This window comes from Lepidochelys kempii, chromosome 7, assembly GCF_965140285.1.
Source record: "Lepidochelys kempii isolate rLepKem1 chromosome 7, rLepKem1.hap1, whole genome shotgun sequence".
NCBI lineage: Eukaryota > Metazoa > Chordata > Testudines > Cheloniidae > Lepidochelys > Lepidochelys kempii.
In genome coordinates, this window is record NC_136386.1 from 51,638,959 (window position 1) to 51,659,581 (window position 20,623).

Genomic DNA, 20,623 nt, shown 5'->3' on the forward strand with positions numbered 1-20,623 from the left:
ACTGACAGACACTACCACTTTGAAAAGTTCTGGCTCTGGGAGCACATGTATTACCCTCAATGGAATACAATAGGGACCATCACTCAAATGGTTTAGATGTTTTTCTGAAAGACCTGTGTTAAGTGTTATTTTGGGGCAGGTCTCTAGCCCATGTTATACAGGAAGTCAGCCTAGACGAGCACAGTGGTCTCTTCTGGTGCAGAAATCTATCTGTGACTCCTGACTACTCCTGCGTTGGGACACCTGAAGCTAGGGAAGGATGAATCCTTGGCTAGTCATTGTTCTCAGACACTCTGAGGTACCACTCACCTGTAAGCCCAGGTCTGGGATGATGGGAGAGAACCTGTAAGCCCGCAGCAGGGACATCAGCAGCTGCTTGAGGCATTCATGCACCTCATAATCCTAAGAGTAAGAGAAAGAGAAACACTCAGCAGAAATCGACATCTGGGGGGATGTGGAGAGGGCTGGAAGGTGTCTGTTCATTTCAGAAATGACCCATCAGGACCACAAGAGGCCCCCTCACCACTTGCCACTGCTGCAGTCCAGCACTCTGCCTCTACAGCAGCATCAGCAGTAGAGAGCAACTGCTGTCAAATACCAATCACCAGAGTGAGCATTGAGACAAGCCATCTCCTAGACAAAATGTGGCCCAGGTTCTGTTGGTGTAGAGCCCAGAAAGCCAATGCAGCTCCCCGGGTCTATACCAGACCAAAAGGAGAACCTGCTCCTCTAAGTACCTCTCAGGCCTTCATCCTGCCAGGGATTCTGATTTCACTCCTGGAGGACAGCAATAAAAGAGAGAGGGAGAGAGAGGGAGGCAAGGGACAATCTGTCACCTGAGCTACGGGCCAGCAAGACTCCAGAACACGCTTGGGGAGATTTCACTGCAGCATTTGACCCACGGTGCTGAGGGCTAGTAGCAGCCATCTGCTAACCAGGTGCAACCACAGGGGTGGGCAATACCCCGGAACTCCTGCAAGCCTGACCCCAGCTACCCAAAAGATTCTCTTCCCTACAGCTCCTGGAGCAGTTAGATTAGCCGCCAGGCTGCTTCTGCCAGTTCTGGGTTTAGACCCCCCAAGGTACTCGCAGAAGGGGGTTCCCAGGAGATGCCTGCCAAAGCCAGCTCTGACACTTCCCAGGAAGGGGCACAACCTCCTGGCCTCGCTGAGCCTGGGGCAGAGGATGGGTTGTATTTCTTTAACCCTACTAAGAGGGCAATGGTGCAACACTAGTTCCCACTGCAGCCAATACAATGTCATGGTCTCTAACATTTCCCAGGTAGCCCCTGGCTGCTCCACTGAAAAGAACTTTATAATTACAGAAGTATTACTAAATAGTGGTTATTTTCAAAGAGTTTTAATCAAGAGTAAAAGTTTTACTGTCACACATGCAGTAAGTTAAATAAATTAACATCAGAGTTTATTTATAGTTAGGGAAGCTAGAAAAGTCTGATTAAAAAATCGCTTTTCAGAGATCAGGAATACCGAACTCCTTCCTCCTCCCTTCCCAGCTCCCCAGTAGCAGCTCGGCCTTTCCCTCACCACAAGGAACAGTCGTTAACACTGAAAGGACCTGGTCACTGGGTTCTGGGTGGGAGCAGAAGCTCACTATGACCAGCAATTTATAATTATAAATCTAGTTCTTCCCAGCCCCCTCCCTACAGTCACTGCAGCCAGGGCCTGGCGTGCCGAGAACAGCAGGGGCCAGGGCACCAGATGCTGGTACTGCATTCTTAAGGGAGTGCAGCTGGCAGGCAAAGCTGCTTTGGGAGATGGTGGCAAGAAACCAACTCAGCTGTTAAACCATGCCACTGCAGGGTGCACCCAACCGAGATCCTGACACCTGCCCATTGCCACAGAGAACCAAGGGGATGCAGAGTGAAAGAGGGGGAAGTGCCTGAGCAACTCACCTCCATGAGAAGCCACATGAGATCCAGTAGCTGCTGGATGAGAGGATGTGCTTCCACAGCCCCTCCTCGCTCCAGAATGCTCAGCAGGAAGTGCATGAGCACATCATCTACCAGGTACACTTTGCACTGCAAACAGAAAGCCTGTGGTCAGCAGCTCTAGCCAGCAGCAGCACCACACAGGAGCAGAGAATGGGTTCTCAGCACTACATGGAGGGTCTAGGCCCAGGTGGAAAGCTGTAGACTTGCTGGGAGCCAGCGTCAGGTAGGAATGGTGACTTACTGCTGCCAATGGGATGTTCCTGTTACTGCAGACTGAAGATGACACCTCTGGCGGCAATGCCCGGCTCGGTGCTAGGAACAGCCCAGCCCACTCCAGGAGTACACGGAAACCGGACCGTTTCTGACAAGTGCCAGGCAAAAACGGGGGACAGTAGATGTGAAAGCAAGAAAGCAGAGCCCATGAAGAGCCTGACTGCCAAACTCAGGGTACAAAGGGTTCCAAAAGAGTGTGTCCTGCAGCCCACTAACCCCCTGCAATGCAGCGCCAATCTCACCCCTACCACCACCACTCTGCAATTTACTGACCAAACAGAAAGCACACACCCTGGTGTAAACAAAGCCTCCGCACTTGCTCTGCAACATCACTCCCTCAGTCAGGCTGCAAGGGGAGCTGCCACCCCATGGGAGAGGGGCTATTCGCGACTTGGGACTACCTAACAACTCTAGGCTTGTGAATTCTCCAATACCGGAGCGTGTCACCCCTTCTGCCTGAGCAGGCAGCTGTGAAAAACAAGGAGGAGTTGTGGGTCCCCCTCCCTGCAAGCACTGTGGGGGAGCACATGCACGTCCAGCAGCCAGCACTCACCATGAGAGGTGCAAAGTGGTTAAAGATGTGTGTCAGGGTGATCAGCACTGTGGGCTCTCCTTGCAGCTGCCACGTCGATGTGTCCTTCTCCACCAACTTCCCCTCCTGCAACACCAATCCCAGGAGACATAAGGCTCTGAGCAACCCCAATTCTGCCTGCAGCTCCATCTTCAGACACATGCATGCTGGAGAGAGAGGGCAGTACTCCCTGCCTCTGCAGAGAGGACAGCAGTACAGGAGATGTCCCTGAAGGATGCCCAAAGGCATGCACATCCCCCCGCCACACAAGGCTTTCACCAGCGATGTCATTATAGAACTCAGCATCCCAAATGCCACAGTGCCTGAAACAGCCTTTTCGGGGCAAGGAGCTCTAGCTCAGCCAGGCCCGACACCAGATGTCAGGCAAACCCCCTTCCATAAACCTGCATCCCCAGAACAGTCTGACAGTGCACGTGGTTAGAAACTGAAAGGCATGTTACTGTGCTGCTATATGAAATCCCCACCCCATTCATTTTCTCCATACCCTCCTTCCCCTGAAGTGCATTTTCCCTCCTCTCCCACCATCCACGTTCAGATGAGGCGAGAGAGAGGCCTGCAGGCCTGAGGCTCAACTCCCAGCACCGGAAGGAATTTTTTTACAGACAGCTGTGGGGGGTGCCAGGAGTGCTCGGATCCCACCAGGCAGTACTGGCTCAGCGGCTGCATCTCTAGGTGCTGCCTGGTACAGCTGGGCGCCAGGCCCACAGTTATGTTTGTTGCACCCTCTGTCGCACTCTGTCACTCAGCTGTTGGGGAAGGGAACAATCAGGAGGTAGTGGGTGGAATACAGGCATAGGGATGTATATGAGTTCATTACGTCTCAGATGCTAGGACAAGAAAGGGCACAAGAATTTACAGGGGTGGTGATGAGAGAGCATTAGCTTTTCCTGTCATGCCATGGGATATGCTTAGCTCTTTGAGTTACTGCATGTGTGGATCCCACTCAGTGTCCGTGTGCCCAGCACAGGAGCTCAGAATGTTTTCACCAGCAGTGTCCAAGGAGGGTGGTAAACACACCCTGCATGGCCTCACCCCCACTCCCCTGAGGTCATTAAGGGCACAGCAACCCCAGTTGCCACTCGGTTCCTTCTAATCATCTCAGGCAGGAAGTGGGAACAACTGTGTCGTTCCCTAGTAATCTTGTTACTTAGTCATTAGACCAGCAGTTGGTAATTAATTCTAAGTAATAGTTAGTTTGGTCGCATGCTTCTGTTTCAGTTAGCTTGTCAACAGTAGGGTTAAAAAAGCAGCGGCTTATGGAGTAACAGAAGCATCATTCCTCTGACCACTGCCAGCAGCAGCGATGAAGTAAGGGTGGCATGGTATTCCCAGCCTTACTTGTGTGCTGTTGCTGGCGCCGTGGCAGCACTGCCTTCAGAGCTGGGTGCCAGGCTAGCAGCCGCCCCTCCCCGGCCACCCAGCTCTGACTGCAGCAGAGAAGTAAGGATAGCAATACCGCAAACCCCTTCCCCATCCCCCAATCACCTTACAACCCCCTTTTGGGTCAAGACCTCCAGTTTGAGAAATGCTGAGAAAGGGGCTTTCCACATGTAAGGGGGAAGGGATAGCTCAGTGGTTTGAGCATTGGCCTGCTAAACCCAGGGTTATGAGTTCAATCCTTGAGGGGGCCATTTAGGGATCTGGGGCAAAAATTGGGGATTGGTCCTGCGTTGAGCAGGGGTTGGACTAGATGACCTCCTGAGGTCCCTTCCAACCCTGATATACTATGATTCTATGTATATTTTGCCATTTTTAAATACATATTCATGGTTTGTTACAACACTGTGAAATTTAAGATTCAAATATCTGAAACCATGAAATTCAAGGTTTCAGAGTAACAGCCGTGTTAGTCTGTATTCGCAAAAAGAAAAGGAGTACTTGTGGCACCTTAGAGACTAACCAATTTATTTGAGCATGAGCTTTCGTGAGCTAAAGCTCATGCTCAAATAAATTGGTTAGTCTCTAAGGTGCCACAAGTACTCCTTTTCTTTTCATGAAATTCAAGATTTTTAAAATGCTATGACAGTGAAATTTACCAAAATGGACCACGAATTTGGTAGGGTCCTACCTATAGTAGAGAGCAGCATATCTATAGTCAGTACTCCTGCATCAGCCTGGATGAACTGCATTAATGACACTTTCAGCTGTGGCCCCTGGCCACACTATCACTCAACTGCAATGCTTCTCTGTCTAGCTCTCCCACAGAACCTGACAGCTCCCTGCCGCAACATGCTGGGAAATGGTGAAAGGCACTACAGAGCTCGGGGAATCATGTGAGAAGTCACACCCTAACAGCCCTTTGGGAAAAATCACTGAAGGAGCTGTGGTGCATGCCCTAACCACCCGAGAGCCAATCTGCTGCCAAACTGCCGGGCTGAATTAGGACAGCAGGGGGGGATGGGTTACACTTAGCATGACAGAAGCGGGGGCACAAGTAGGGAGGGGAGATGGGCTAGGCTACCATGCTTTGGAGTGAACTAGGATAGTCAGAAATGGGGGATGAGCTAAGCCACCATGCATTGCGGTGAACAAGGATGGGGGGGGGATGGGCTAAGCCACCATGTGCAGGGGTGAACTGGAACTTTAACACACACCAGCACATGCCCTGGTTAAGCTGCACATTTCACAGAGCAGTTTAGACAAGAGTTTAGAATATGATTAGTGCTCTTTTCCTTCTCCCTACATGCAGGGCAGAATGGCCTTAGATACCATAAGGCACTGTCACTACAGAAACCAAGAGTACCCAAGATGCAGACTGAGTCGAGCACCCACAAATCCAGAGATTCTAAGGCCAGAGGGACCACTGTGCTCATCTAGTCTGATCTTCTGTGTAACCCAGGCCAAAAACCTGCCCCACAATAATTCCTAGAGCAGAGCTTTTAGAAAACTATCTAGCCTAGATTGTAAAATTGTCAGTGATGGAGAATCCACCACAACCCTTGGTACGTTGTTCCAATGATTGGTTACCCTCGCTGTTAAAGTTTACACCTTATTTCCAGCCTGAATTTCTCTAGCTTCAGCTTCCAGCCATTGGCTCATGTTAGACCTTTTTCTGCTAGATTGAGGAATCCATTATCCAATATTTACTCTCTCAATATTTGCTACTTATACCCTGTAATCAAGTCTGAATGGACTGACCTATTTGAGTCTCACTATAAGGCAGAAAGAAAAGGAGTACTTGTGGCACCTTAGAGACTAACCAATTTATTTGAGCATAAGCTTTCGTGAGCTACAGCTCACTTCATCGGATGCATACTGTGGAAACTGCAGAAGACATTATATACACAGAGACCATGAAACAATACCTCCACCCACCCCACTCTCCTGCTGGTAATAGTTTATCTAAAGTGATCACTCTCCTTACAATGTGTATGATAATCAAGGTGGGCCATTTCCAGCACAAATCCAGGTTTTCTCACCCCCCACCCCCACCCCGCCAAAAACACACACACACAAACTCACTCTCCTGCTGACAATAGCTCATCCAAACTGACCACTCTCCTTACAATGTCTATGATAATCAAGGTGGGCCATTTCCAGCATAAATCCAAGTTTAACCAGAACGTCCGGGGAGGGGGGGGAAGGAATAGGAAAAGACAAGGGGAAATAGGCTACCTTGCATAATGACTTAGCCACTCCCAGTCTCTATTTAAGCCTAAATTAATAGTATCCAATTTGCAAATGAATTCCAATTCAGCAGTTTCTCGCTGGAGTCTGGATTTGAAGTTTTTTTGTTGTAAGAGAGCGACCTTCATGTCTGTAATTGCGTGACCAGAGAGATTGAAGTGTTCTCCGACTGGTTTATGAATCTTATAATTCTTGACATCTGATTTGTGTCCAGTTATTCTTTTGCGTAGAGACTGTCCAGTTTAACCAATGTACATGGCAGAGGGGCATTGCTGGCACATGATGGCATATATCACATTGGTGGATGTGCAGGTGAACGAGCCTCTGATAGTGTAGCTGATGTGATTAGGCCCTGTGATGGTGTCCCCTGAATAGATATTTGGGCACAGTTGGCAATGGGCTTTGTTGCAAGGATAGGTTCCTGGGTTAGTGGTTCTGTTGTGTGGTATGTGGTTGCTGGTGAGTATTTGCTTCAGGTTGGGGGGCTGTCTGTAGGCAAGGACTGGACTGTCTCCCAAGATTTGTGAGAGTGTTGGGTCATCCTTCAGGATAGGTTGTAGATCCTTAATAATGCGTAGGAGGGGTTTTAGTTGGGGGCTGAAGGTGACGGCTAGTAGCGTTCTGTTATTTTCTTTGTTAGGCCTGTCCTGTAGTAGGTGACTTCTGGGAACTCTTCTGGCTCTATCAATCTGTTTCGTCACTTCCGCAGGTGGGTACTGTAGTAGTAAGAATGCTTGATAGAGATCTTGTAGGTGTTTGTCTCTGTCTGAGGGGTTGGAGCAAATGCGGTTGTATCGCAGAGCTTGGCTGCAGACGATGGATCGTGTGGTGTGGTCAGGGTGAAAAATGGAGGCATGTAGGTAGGAATAGCGGTCAGTAGGTTTCCGGTATAGGGTGGTGTTTACGTGACCACTGTTTATTAGCACTGTAGTGTCCAGGAAGTGGATCTGTGGACTGGAAGTGTCCAGGAAGTGGATCTCTTGTGTGGACTGGACCAGGCTGAGGTTGATGGTGGGATGGAAATTGTTGAAATCATGGTGGAATTCCTCAAGGGCTACTTTTCCATGGGCCCAGATGATTAAGATGTCATCAATATAGCGCAAGTAGAATAGGGGCGTTAGGGGACGAGAGTTGAGGAAGCGTTGTTCTAAATCAGCCATAAAAATGTTGGCATACTGTGGGGCCATGTGGGTACCCATAGCAGTGCCGCTGATCTGAAGGTATACATTGTCCCCAAATGTAAAATAGTTATGGATAAGGACAAAGTCACAAAGTTCAACCACCAGGTTAGCCGTGACATTATCGGGGATAGTGTTCTTGACGGCTTGTAGTCCACATTTGTGTGGAATGTTGGTGTAGAGGGCTTCTACATCCATAGTGGCCAGGATGGTGTTATCAGGAAGATCACCGATGGATTGTAGTCTCCTCAGGAAGTCAGTGGTGTCTCGAAGGTAGCTGGGAGTGCTGGTAGCGTAGGGCCTGAGGAGGGAGTCTACATAGCCAGACAATCCTGCTGTCAGGGTGCCAATGCCTGAGATGATGGGGCGCCCAGGATTTCCAGGTTTATGGATCTTGGGTAGTAGATAGAATACCCCTTGTCGGGGTTCCAGGGGTGTGTCTGTGCGGATTTGATCTTGTGCTTTTTCAGGGAGTTTCTTGAGCAAACGCTGTAGTTGCTTTTGGTAACTCTCAGTGGGATCAGAGGGTAATGGCTTGTAGAAAGTGGTGTTGGAGAGCTGCCTAGCAGCCTCTTGTTCATATTCCGACCTATTCATGATGACAACAGCACTTTCTTTGTCAGCCTTTTTGATTATGATGTCAGAGTTGTTTCTGAGGCTGTGGATGGCATTGTGTTCTGCACGGCTGAGGTTATAGGGCAAGTGATTCTGCTTTTCCACAATTTCAGCCCATGCACATCGGCGGAAGCACTCTATGTAGATTAAAGAGAGTGGTCACTTTGGATGGGCTATTACCAGCAGGAGAGTGAATTTATGTGGGGGGGGGGGGGGCGGAGGGTGAGAAAACCTGGATTTGTGCTGGAAATGGCCCAACTTGATTATCATACACATTGTAAGGAGAGTGATCACTTTAGATAAGCTATTACCAGCAGGAGAGTGGGGTGGGAGGAGGTATTGTTTCATGGTCTCTGTGTATATAATGTCTTCTGTATTTTCCACATTATGCATCCGATGAAGTGAGCTGTAGCTCACGAAAGCTTATGCACAAATAAATTGGTTAGTCTCTAAGGTGCCACTAGTACTCCTTTTCTTTTTGCGAATACAGACTAACACGGCTGTTACTCTGAAACCTGTCATTATGCAAGGCACTGCATTTAGCCGTATGGAGTGGAAATCTATCAACTGCATGAAAAAACTTGTACGGATACAGACAGACATCATCTTCCTTTCCAAATGCAAACAGATGGAGATCGTACCAAAAGGACTGAAGGTAAAAATCCATTACAATCTACATACCACACAGACTATGCTGACAGCTTGTGCCACACTCTCAAAGAAACTGCGGAATCACCTGATCAACATCCTCTACAGCAAACAGGGAAAGATTAAGAATGAGCTCTCAAAAATGGATACTCTCATAAAAAACCAACCTTCCACACAAACTTCCTCGTGGCTGGAATTTACTAAAGCTAGACAAGCCATTTACAATGCACACTTTGCTTCTCTACAAAAGAAAAAGGACACTAAACTTTCTAAACTACTACATGCTACAAGGGGCCACAGCAATGGTTCCCTCAACCCACCCAGCAATATTGTTAACCTATCCAACTATACTCTCAGCCCAGCAGAAGCAGCTGTCCTATCTCGGGGCCTCTCCTTCTGCCCCTCCACCCCCCACAAACATGATACAGTTCTGAGGTGACCTAGAATCCTATTTTCGACGTCTCCAACTCAAGGAATATTTCCAAAATACCTCTGAACAACATACTAATCCACAGAGGCCTCCCTACCAACATTACAAAAAGAAGGATTCTAGGTGGACGACTCCTGAAGGTCGAAACAGCAGACTGGACTTCTACATAGAGTGCTTCCGCCGATGTGCACGGGCTGAAATTCTGGAAAAGCAGCATCACTTGCCCCGTAACCTCAGCCGTGCAGAACACAATGCCATCCACAGCCTCAGAAACAACTCTGACATCATAATCAAAAAGGCTGACAAAGGAGGTGCTGTTGTCATCATGAATAGGTCAGAATATGAACAAGAGGCTGCTCGGCAGCTCTCCAACACCACTTTCTACAAGCCATTACACTCTGATCCCACTGAGAGTTACCAAAAGCAACTACAGCATTTGCTCAAGAAACTCCCTGAAAAAGCACAAGATCAAATCCGCACAGACACACCCCTGGAACCCCGACAAGGGGTATTCTATCTACTACCCAAGATCCATAAACCTGGAAATCCTGGGCGCCCCATCATCTCAGGCATTGGCACCCTGACAGCAGGATTATCTGGCTATGTAGACTCCCTCCTCAGGCCCTACGCTACCAGCACTCCCAGCCACCTTCGAGACACCACTGACTTCCTGAGGAGACTACAATCCATCGGTGATCTTCCTGATAACACCATCCTGGCCACTATGGATGTAGAAGCCCTCTACACCAACATTCCACACAAAGATGGACTACAAGCCGTCAAGAACACTATCCCCGATAATGTCACAGCTAACCTGGTGGCTGAACTTTGTGACTTTGTCCTTACCGATAACTATTTCACATTTGGGGACAATGTATACCTTCAGATCAGCGGCACTGCTATGGGTACCCACATGGCCGCACAGTATGCCAACATTTTTATGGCTGATTTAGAACAACGCTTCCTCAACTCTCGTCCCCTAACGCCCCTATTCTACTTGCACTATATTGATGACATCTTAATCATCTGGACCATGGAAAAGAAGACCTTGAGGAATTCCACCATGATTTCAACAATTTCCATCCCACCATTAACCTCAGCCTGGTCCAGTCCACACAAGAGATCCACTTCCTGGACACTACAGTGCTAATAAACAATGGTCATATAAACACCATCCTATACTGGAAACCTACTGACCGCTATTCCTACCTACATGCCTCCATTTTTCACCCTGACCACACCACACGATCCATCATCTGCAGCCAAGCTCTGCGATACAACCGCATTTGCTCCAACCCCTCAGACAGAGACAAACACGTACAAGATCTCTATCAAGCATTCTTACAACTACAATATCCACCTGCGGAAGTGAAGAAACAGATTGATAGAGCCAGAAGAGTTCCCAGAAGTCACCTACTACAGGACAGGCCTAACAAAGAAAATAACAGAACACCACTAGCCGTCACCTTCAGCCCCCAACTAAAACCTCTCCAACGCATTATTAAGGATCTACAACCTATCCTGAAGGATGACCCAACACTCTCACAAATCTTGGGAGACAGGCCAGTCCTTGCCTACAGACAGCCCCCCAACCTGAAGCAAATACTCACCAGCAACCACATACCACACAACAGAACCACTAACCCAGGAACCTATCCTTGCAACAAAGCCTGTTGCCAACTGTGCTCACATATCTATTCAGGGGACACCATCACAGGGCCTAATCACATCAGCCACACTATCAGAGGCTCGTTCACCTGCACATCCACCAATGTGATAGATGCCATCATGTGCCAGCAATGCCCCTCTGCCATGTACGTTGGTCAAAATGGACAGTCTCTACGCAAAAGAATAACTGGACACAAATCAGATGTCAAGAATTATAACATTCATAAACCAGTCGGAGAACACTTCAATCTCTCTGGTCACGCAATTACAGACATGAAGGTCGCTCTCTTACAACAAAAAAACTTCAAATCCAGACTCCAGCGAGAAACTGCTGAATTGGAATTCATTTGCAATTTGGATACTATTAATTTAGACTTAAATAGAGACTGGGAGTGGCTAAGTCATTATGCAAGGTAGCCTATTTCCCCTTGTCTTTTCCTACCCCCCCCCCCCCCGAGACGTTCTGGTTAAACTTGGATTTATGCTGGAAATGGCCCACCTTGATTATCATAGACATTGTAAGGAGAGTGGTCAGTTTGGATGAGCTATTGCCAGCAGGAGAGTGAGTTTGTGTGTGTGTCTGTGTGTGTGTGTGTGGTTTTTTGTGTTTTTTTGGGGGGTGGGGGGTGAGAAAACCTGGATTTGTGCTGGAAATGGCCCACCTTGATTTTCATACACATTGTAAGGAGAGTGATCACTTTCGATAAGCTTCAGAGTAACAGCCGTGTTAGTCTGTATTCGCAAAAAGAAAAGGAGTACTTGTGGCACCTTAGAGACTAACCAATTTATTTGAGCATAAGCTTTCGTGAGCTACAGCTTTTTCTTTTTAGATAAGCTATTACCAGCAGGAGAGTGGGGTGGGAGGAGGTATTGTTTCATGGTCTCTGTGTATATAATGTCTTCTGCAGTTTCCACAGTATGCATCCGATGAAGTGAGCTGTAGCTCACGAAAGCTCATGCTCAAATAAATTGGTTAGTCTCTAAGGTGCCACAAGTACTCCTTTTCTTTTTGCGAATACAGACTAACATGGCTGTTACTCTGAAACTATAAGGCAGGTTTTCCAATCCTTTAATCATTCTTGGGGCTCTTCTCTGACCCCTCTCCAATTTATCAACATCCTTCTTGAATTGTGGACACCAGAACTGGACACAGGATTCCCACAGTGGTCACACCAGTGCCAAATCCAGAGATAAAATAACCTCTCTGCTCCTACTGGAGATTCACCCATTTATGCATCCAAGATTCACATTACCCCTTCTGGCTGCAGCATCGCACTGGGAATTCATGTTTAGCTGATTATTCACCATGACCCCCAAATCTTTTTCAAAATCACTGCTTCCCTGAATAGTCCCCTGTCCTGTAAGCTTGACCTCCCCCTGCTTTGCAGAAAGTGCAGCACTTGTATCCAGCACTGGTCAAGCCAGAGCACACCAAGAAACTCCCACTTCTGACCTACATTCTTGGCTCCCAGCTGTATACTTTTACACTTATCTGGGTTAGAACACAGTGTTTGCTTGCACCCAGTTTACCAAGCCATCCAGTTGACTCTGTATCAGTGACCTGTTGCGACAAAATGGGAATTGTCCATAACATTGTATGGATGATGTGCATGCCAGGGACTTACCTGACTAGGGCTTGCTAGCCAGTGGGTGCAGAAGGGTTAAAATGCTCCTGGGATGAAGCAGAAGACGTGAAGTTTTTGGAATACCTGTCTGGGGTGGGATGAATGGGCCATTAAAGACAGTATGAAAGTGACCCATCTCAATGGAGGGTCCAAAAGACAAATGGGAACACCACTGGCCAGGCCATTCACACCTAGTAACCACCAACCAGAAGGAAGATTCCCCCTTCACACACACCTTTCTGCTGGGAAGCAGAGAGTTGCAAAACAATGGGGAAAGGTGGCAGGGAGCTATGTTAAGAGCTGGCCTTTGGAGAGACAAACAGCTCTCACCTGGAATAACTGCAAGGTCTGAGGCTTTTTTCTGCAGCCACATTAGGAGAGCAGCAGCCATGAGCCAAGAAGCAGAAAGTCACATCTTCACATTTCATCTAAATTACATTAAAACAATGAAATATCGGGCTGTTAAGAAGGCGATCCTGTCCTAATAGTACCAACCACCACCAGATAAAGAAACAGATCTTCAGATGCTTAAAGAAAACTGTTTGATAGTTGCGATTATTAAATCTATACTTCTATTGTTTGGCCTTTATGGTCCCTGCTTCTCTATTGTTTATCTGTAAGGTTTCGGTCTGGTTCTTTGATTTTTTTTCCTGCCTGTTGCATAATTAATTTTACAAGATTTAAATCAATTAAGGTGGTGGGGTATGATTGGGTAAAGAATTATTTTGCAATATTAGGATTGGTCAAAGAATTATCTTGCAATATTTATGTAAAATGATTGGTTAAGCTACAGCTAAGCAGGACTCAAATTTCACAATATAAACTGGGGTTCAAAATGAAGTTCTTGGGAACCACCTCCAGGACATAGCCCAAGATCAGAGCTGCCAACATCCTGCAAGCTATATCACACAGAAGCTGGAGTCCTCAGATGACCTGATCCTGACTGGCCACCAGGAAAAGTTCATCTACCTTATTAGAGTGTTGAGCATTGTATTCTTAGCGTGTGCATTCTGTTCTGGTGATTGTTAATATATAGAGGTTAAGGATATTACTCTGTAAGGCTCTTTCACCGGTAAAAGGTCCCATAAGACCACAGAAGGTTACATCCTGAGCCCTAGGAACAGGGTATGGGTGGGTGCCTTAATTAAGAGGGTTATGCCTTGAGCCCTAGGAACAGAGTAAATGAGGGTGCCCTAGAGTGTGTGGGTGACATGACAAACAAAACAGAAATAAAAGACAGAGACAACATGCATTCTGTGGGCAGCTTGACTGGGTAGAGCCCTGGCTTTCAGCCATATGGACTGTCCGAACGTTGGTTTCCCTCTACTGGCATCAGGACTTTCATATTCTGTAGGCCAGATGACTACTAAAGCGTTACCTTGTTTTTGAAAAGGTTGTCTAGTGTCTCTGCAAATACCTACAGCGAGCACTGCTATTGCTGGGGGCAGACAGCTCAATTTCAGAGTTGTGGACCTGCACTGTTGAGCTGTGTGGACCATTGATGTTTGGCACATTAAAGGGTCACTCCAGGCTGGGGCACAGACCAAACCCTGTGAATCTGGCATACCTGTCCTCTTCATTATTTACTACTCCCCCAATCTGCCTGCACTTCCTATCCCAACAAGTTCTAACTGAGCAAGTTTCTAAACTAGGTGAGATAGGAAAGATTTGTGGTGTGCTTTCAATCATGACCGGGGCTAGATCCAAGTCCTGCCCTCCATGGGAAAACAGAAGGCCAAGCCCACCAGGTGATAAAGCAAGTGTTTCCAGCCTGGGTAATGATGAGGCAGCCTCATAAGCAGCAGTCTCTAGCTACCCTCAGCAATAGTTATTTTCATCTCCCTCTCTTGCCTGATGCTGGATGCCAGGGATGAGAATACAGATTCCCTAAGATGTGTCCAAACTGCTGCCATGAGGGGCATGTCAAAAATTGGACTAGTGGATTTGGATCCCAGGATCGAGTGAGAGTTAAATATGCAAACCAGTTTCACATAGTTGCAAAAATAAATTCTGTGGTTATGACCACACAAGCTATAAATTCTAGTCTCCCTTAGTGGATAGCATTGATGGGAACTCTCGCTGCTGAAAGCTGTGATACAAGAAATATTTTGTTGGCGAGAGACAACCTTTTGAGCTTCACAGAGCTTCTTTAAGTCTGGAAAAGGTAACCAGAGTATCACAACTAAATACAAGCTGGGACAGATTGTTAAAGCATAAGAGATTAACACACTGCAAGAAACTATTTAAAATGAACAGGGCAATTAACAACCTTGCAGTCATGGGAAAAAGGAGGATTACAAGGTTACAAACTGTTGTAATAAGCCATAAAGCCAGGCTCACTGGTGAGCCCATGATTTTTAGGCCATGTCTATGCTACACAAGATACAATGGCATAAAGCCACCGCAGTTAGTGTATTGTTTGTGCATGTGCATACTTGGTTCCTTGTGTCGGCGCTAAGCATACTCACCAGGAGTGTTGTGTCAAGGCACAGTGTGATGCACCATGGGCAGGTATCCCAGTGTGCAATCCACCGCTGTCTAACGGTGTCTTTTGGGAAGTTCTGGCAATGCATACTGGGGCAGAAAAGTTGTGCAGGGATGACTGCAAACAAGGGGTTAACTTCGCAGCTTGCAACTGTCTCCACCACATAATGTCATCTATATCCCAAAATTTTTGCATTTGTTTTAAAAATCCCATGAACCTATGCAGCCCTCCTCACTGTCTGCCATCTGACAGCAGTGTGGAGTCTGCCCAGCTCTGCACGATTGTCATAAGCATTGCACGTACAGGATGCACTATCCTCTGGCATTTCCAGAGCCACAAAACCACCAAATCAGTGGAGAACATGCTGATTTCTTGGAGGATGGATTGCCAATTCAAGGTTGTAGGTGGAGTTCACAGAGGAGCCACAGATGATGGAGCGCTGTTTCTGGGCCCAAGGAATGAGCACTGCCTGATGGGATATCACCACCATGCAGGCTTGGGATGACAAGGAGTGACTGGAGAGCATTGAAAGGTGCTACCTGGCCCTGTTGTTTGGGTGTCTCTTAGGAATTGTATGCTGCTTCATGCACATTTTATTAATTTTGCAGCACTTGCTGCACATTTGATTATTACAGTATTTGTCACTGATCCGACAAGTTGTGTCCCATTGTACAGTAACAAGTGGGTGCTTTCAGAACTGCTAGGCAGGCTGTAAGCATATGTTGTGAACTAATGAAGATGAATTATTTTCCAGACAGGATTTTATTCAGTCAGAAACCCAGTGCAAAGAAATCTGTACCATTTAAAACCAAATACACTAAAAACTTAATAAATTAATGGAACAAAACTTAAGGGGAAAGAACACTGATGTCCATTTTACCCACACCTACAGCAACCGAGGCTCTCACAGGTCAGTGCATATGAAACTGAGGTTGTCCTTAATGTGCCTCGGGGTGGAGTGGTAGGGTAGGGATGCAGCCCCTTGTGGAATGCCTTGTGGAACATTGGGGGATATCAGGAGGTGCTGCAGTGGAGTTCTCCATTGACTGCAAAGTGAGACGAGCCTTGGATTGAGGAACCTGTAGGTCCGCAAAAGTCTGCAGCACCTGTGTTTGCTGCCAGAAAAGCCCACAGCATCCTGGTTCATCTCCTTCTCCTGCTGGGACTCCTGGGCCTCTCTTTCCTTCTCCAGGCTGTCTGCAGTGTTCACCCTCCAGGTCCTGTGCTCACACCTTGATGCAGCGATGGCTTGCAGGATCTCACTGAACATGCCATCCCGGATCCTCCTTTCCCCTCAACTGGCACAGGTGTCCCACAGGTGTGGAGTGGGAAACCCACAAGGCCACAACGGCAGCAGAGGCAGATAACCCACACAAGTACCACTGTTGATATAGTCCCAATTGGAAGTGAATGTTAGATTCAGAACTCCCTTCTCTTGTTCCCCTAAAGCTTTAAACAAGACATGTTTGTGCTTATTGACACTTCTGCTTTGGAATGCTTGTGCATGACCCCCCCCACTCAGCACCAGACAAGGTGAGTACAGCCCACCAGGGGTGAACGAAATGCGGAGGAAACTGCTTGGCTCCATGAAATCGAGTACAGGGCAATGGCATTGAATATTGGCAGTTTTCCAGACACAGTAGCGATTTTAGCCGATCTCTCACTCCTGAGGCTAACAAAAGGCACACAGAGCACAGCTCCTGTTGGCATCACAAAGCCACCCAGACCCGGACAGAATCACACAAGATTAGGGTTGGAAGAAACCTCAGGAGGTCATCTAGTCCAACCCCCTACCCAAAGCAGGGCCAACCCAACTAAATCATCACAGCCAGGGCTTTGTCAAGCCAGGCCTTAAAAACCTCTAAGGCTAGAGATTCTACCACCTCCCTAGGTAACTCATTCCACTGCTTCACCACCCTCCTAGTGAAATAGTTTTCCCTGATATCCAACCTAGACCTCCCACACTGCAACTTGAGACCATTGCTCTTTGTTCTGCCATCTGCCACCATTGAGAACAGCCTAGCTCCATCCTCTTTGGAACCCCCTTTCATGTAGCTGAAGGGTGCTATCAAATCCCCCCTCATTCTTCTCTTCTGCAGACAAAATAAGCCCAGTTCCCTCAGCCTCTCCTCATAAGTCACGTGCTCCAGACCCCTAATCATTTTTGTTGCCCTCCCCTGGACTCTCTCCAATTTTTCCACATCCTTTCTGTAGTAGGGGGCTCAAAACTGGACGCAACACTCCAGATGTGGCCTCACCAATGCCAAATAGAGGAGAATAATCACTTCTCTCAATCTGCTGGCAATAATCCTACTAATGCAGCCCAATATGCTGTTAGCCTTCTTGGTAACAAGGGCACACTGTTGACTCATATCCAGCTTCTCGTCCACTGTAATCCCCAGGTCCTTTTCTGCAGAACTGCTGCTTAGCCAGTCGGTCCCCAGCCTGTAGCAGTGGATGGGATTCTTCCATCCTAAGTTCAGGACTCTGCACTTGCCCTTGTTGAACCTCATCAGATTTCTTTTGGCCCAGTCCTCCAATTTGTCTAGATCACTCTGGACCATATCCCTACCCTCCAGCATATCTACCTCCCCCCCAAAGCTTAATTACACCCTCAGCAAGTTTGCGGAGGACAACCATCCCATCATCCAGATCATTAAATGAAGATGTTGAATAAAACCGGCCCCAGGACCAACCCCTGGGGCACTCTGCTTGATACCGGCTGCCAACTAGACATCAAGCCGTTGATCACTACCCGTTGAGCCTGACGATCTAGGCAGCTTTCTATCCACCTTAGAGTCCATTCATCCAATCCATACTTCTTTAACTTCTTGGCAAGAATACTGTGGGAGACCGTATCAAAAGCTTTGCTAAAGTCAAGGTATATCACGTCCACCGCTTTCCCCATATCCACAGGGCCAGTTATCTCATCAGAGAAGGCAATCAGGTTGCTCAGGCATGACCTGCCCTTGGTGAATCCATGTTGACTGTTCCTGATCACTTTCCTCTCCTCCAAGTGCTTCAAAATGGATTCCTTTAGGACCTGCTCCATGATTTTTCCAGGGACTGAGGTGAGGCTGACCAGTCTGTAGTTCCCCAGATTCTTCTTCTTCCCTTTTTAAAACATGGGCACTATATTTGCCTTTTTCCAATAGTCCAGGGTCTCCCCCGATCGCCACCAGTTGTCAAAGATAATGGCCAATGGCTCTGCAATCACATCCGCCAACTCCCTCAGGTGCACTGCATCCGGCCTCATGGACTTGTGCATGTCCAGCTTTTCTAAATAGTCCTTAACCTGTTCTTTCACCACTGAGGGCTGCTCACCTCCTCCCCATACTGTGCTGCCCAGTGCAGTAGCCTGGGAGCTGACCTGGTCTGTGAAGACTGAGGCAAATAAAGCATTGAGTACCTCAGCTTTTTCCACATCTGTCACTAGGTTGCCTCCCCCATTCAGTAAGGGTCCCACACATTCCCTGACCTTTTTCATGTTCCTAACATACCTGTAGAAACCCTTCTTGTTGCCTTTCACATCCCTTGCTAGCTGCAACTCCATTTGTTCTTTGGCCTTCCTGATTATATCCCTGCATGCTCTAGCAATATTTTTATGCTCCTCCTTAGTCATCTGTCCAAGTTTCCACTTCTTGTAAGATTCCTTTTTGTGTTTAAGCTCACTGAAGATTTCTCTATTAAGCCAAGCTGGTCACCTGCCATATTTGTTATTCTTTCTGCACATCGGGACGGTTTGTTCCTGCCCCCTCAATAAGGCTATTTTAAAATACAGCCATCTCTCCTGGACTCCTTGCCCCCACATATTAGCCTCCCAGGGGATGCTGCCCATCAGTTCCCTGAGGGAGTCATTCTGCTTTTCAGAAGTCCAGGGTCCATATTCTGCTGCTCTCCTTTCTTCCTTTTGTCAGGATCCTGAACACGACCATCTCATGGTCACTGCTGCCCAGGTTGCCACCCACTTCTACTTCCCCTACCAAATCTTCCCTGTTTGTGAGCAGCAGGTCAAGAGGAGCACAGCCCCTAGTTGGTTCCTCTAGCACTTGTACCAGAAAGTTGTCCCCAACACTGTCCAAAAACTTCCTGGATTGTCTGTGCACCGCTGTATTGCTCTCCCAGCAGATGTCAGGGTGATTGAAGTCCCCCATGAGAACCAGGGCCTGTGATTTGAAAACTTCTGTTAGTTGTCTGAAGAAAGCCTCGTCTACCTCATCCTCCTGATCTGGTGGTCTGTAACAGATGCCCACCACGACATCATCCTTGTTGCTCTCGCCTCTAAACTTAACCCAAAGACTCTCAACAGACTTTTCTCCAGCTTCATACTAGAGCTCTGAGCAATCATACTGCTCTCTTACAGACAGTGCAACTCCTCTACCTTCTCTCCTCTACCTGTCCCTCCTGAACAGTTTAGACCCATCCATGACAGTGCTCCAGTCATGTGAGTTACCCCACAAAGTCTCTTATTCCGGTCACATCATAGTTCCTTGACTGTGCCAGTACTTCCAATTCTTCCTGCTTGTTTCCCAGGCTTCTTGCATTCGTGTACAGGGACCTAACATAACTAGCCGATTGCCCTACTTTCTCAATATGAATCTGGAGGCTTCCCCTGTTGCACCCTCCTCCTTGTATTTCCTCCCAGTATCCCACTTCCCCACATACCTGAGAGCTTAGGTCTCCATCGCCCGGCAAACCTAGTTTAAAGCCCTCCTCACCAGGCTAGCAAGCCTGCCTGCAAAGATGCTCTTCCCTCTCTTCATTAGGTGGATGCCATCTCTTCCTAGCAATCCTCCTTCCGAGAACAACATGCCATGGTCGAAGAATCTAAAGCCCTCTCTGTTACCACTTGTGTAACCATGTATTTACTTCCACAATTTCATGGTCCCTACCTAGGTCTTTTCCTTCAACAGCAAGGATGGACGAGAAACGACTTGCATCTCAAACTCCTTTATCCTTTGTCCCAGAGCCACGTAGTCTGCAGTGACCCACTCAAGGTCATTCTTGGCAGTATCATTGGTGCCCACATGGAGAAGTAGGAAGGAGCAGCGGCCCGAGGGCTTGATCAGTCCGGGCAGACACCCCATCACATCCTGAATTCTAGCTCCAGGCAAGCAGCACACTGCAAGTTTCCCAGTCTGGACGGCAGATGGATGACTTCGTCCCCTTAGGAGGGAGTCCCTGACCACCACCACCACCCGTCTCCTGCTCTTGGAAGTGGCGGTATGCTGCTAGCCTATGCACTGCAAGGGTGCCTGCTGAAGTTATTGCTGAGTGCAGTGGGAAAGTGTCCTACTGAGGAGGAAGTAATAAGGCCGTCATCCCTAGAAACTTTTGGGATAGGATTGCAGAGAGCCTCCATGGCAGTTTCACCAAGATCTCTCAGGAAGATTCAAGGAACATCTCGGTCTACATAACTGCTTCGCATGCCCTCCCCCATACTCACCTCCCCTGCCTTGCTTAACTCTAGAGGGCACTGAAAAGCAGATAATAATGCTACCTCTTTGTTGCACCACGATCTCCTCTTGTAC

The 20,623-nt window shown here is 47.7% G+C and overlaps 1 protein-coding gene across 10 annotated transcripts in view; it reads right to left on the minus strand.

The window, feature by feature from the left end:
* Nucleotides 1-20,623, minus strand: part of RNF123 (ring finger protein 123) — a 157,421-nt gene that overhangs the window by 97,938 nt on the left and 38,860 nt on the right. For all 10 annotated transcript variants that reach the window (XM_078853752.1, XM_078853754.1, XM_073352674.2 and 7 more), the window contains 3 exons: nt 2,778-2,882; nt 1,913-2,038; nt 310-402 (listed from right to left, as the gene is read on the minus strand). In XM_078853752.1, the coding sequence (XP_078709878.1) occupies nt 310-402; nt 1,913-2,038; nt 2,778-2,882 (324 nt within the window). The remainder of the gene's footprint in view (nt 1-309; nt 403-1,912; nt 2,039-2,777; nt 2,883-20,623) is intronic.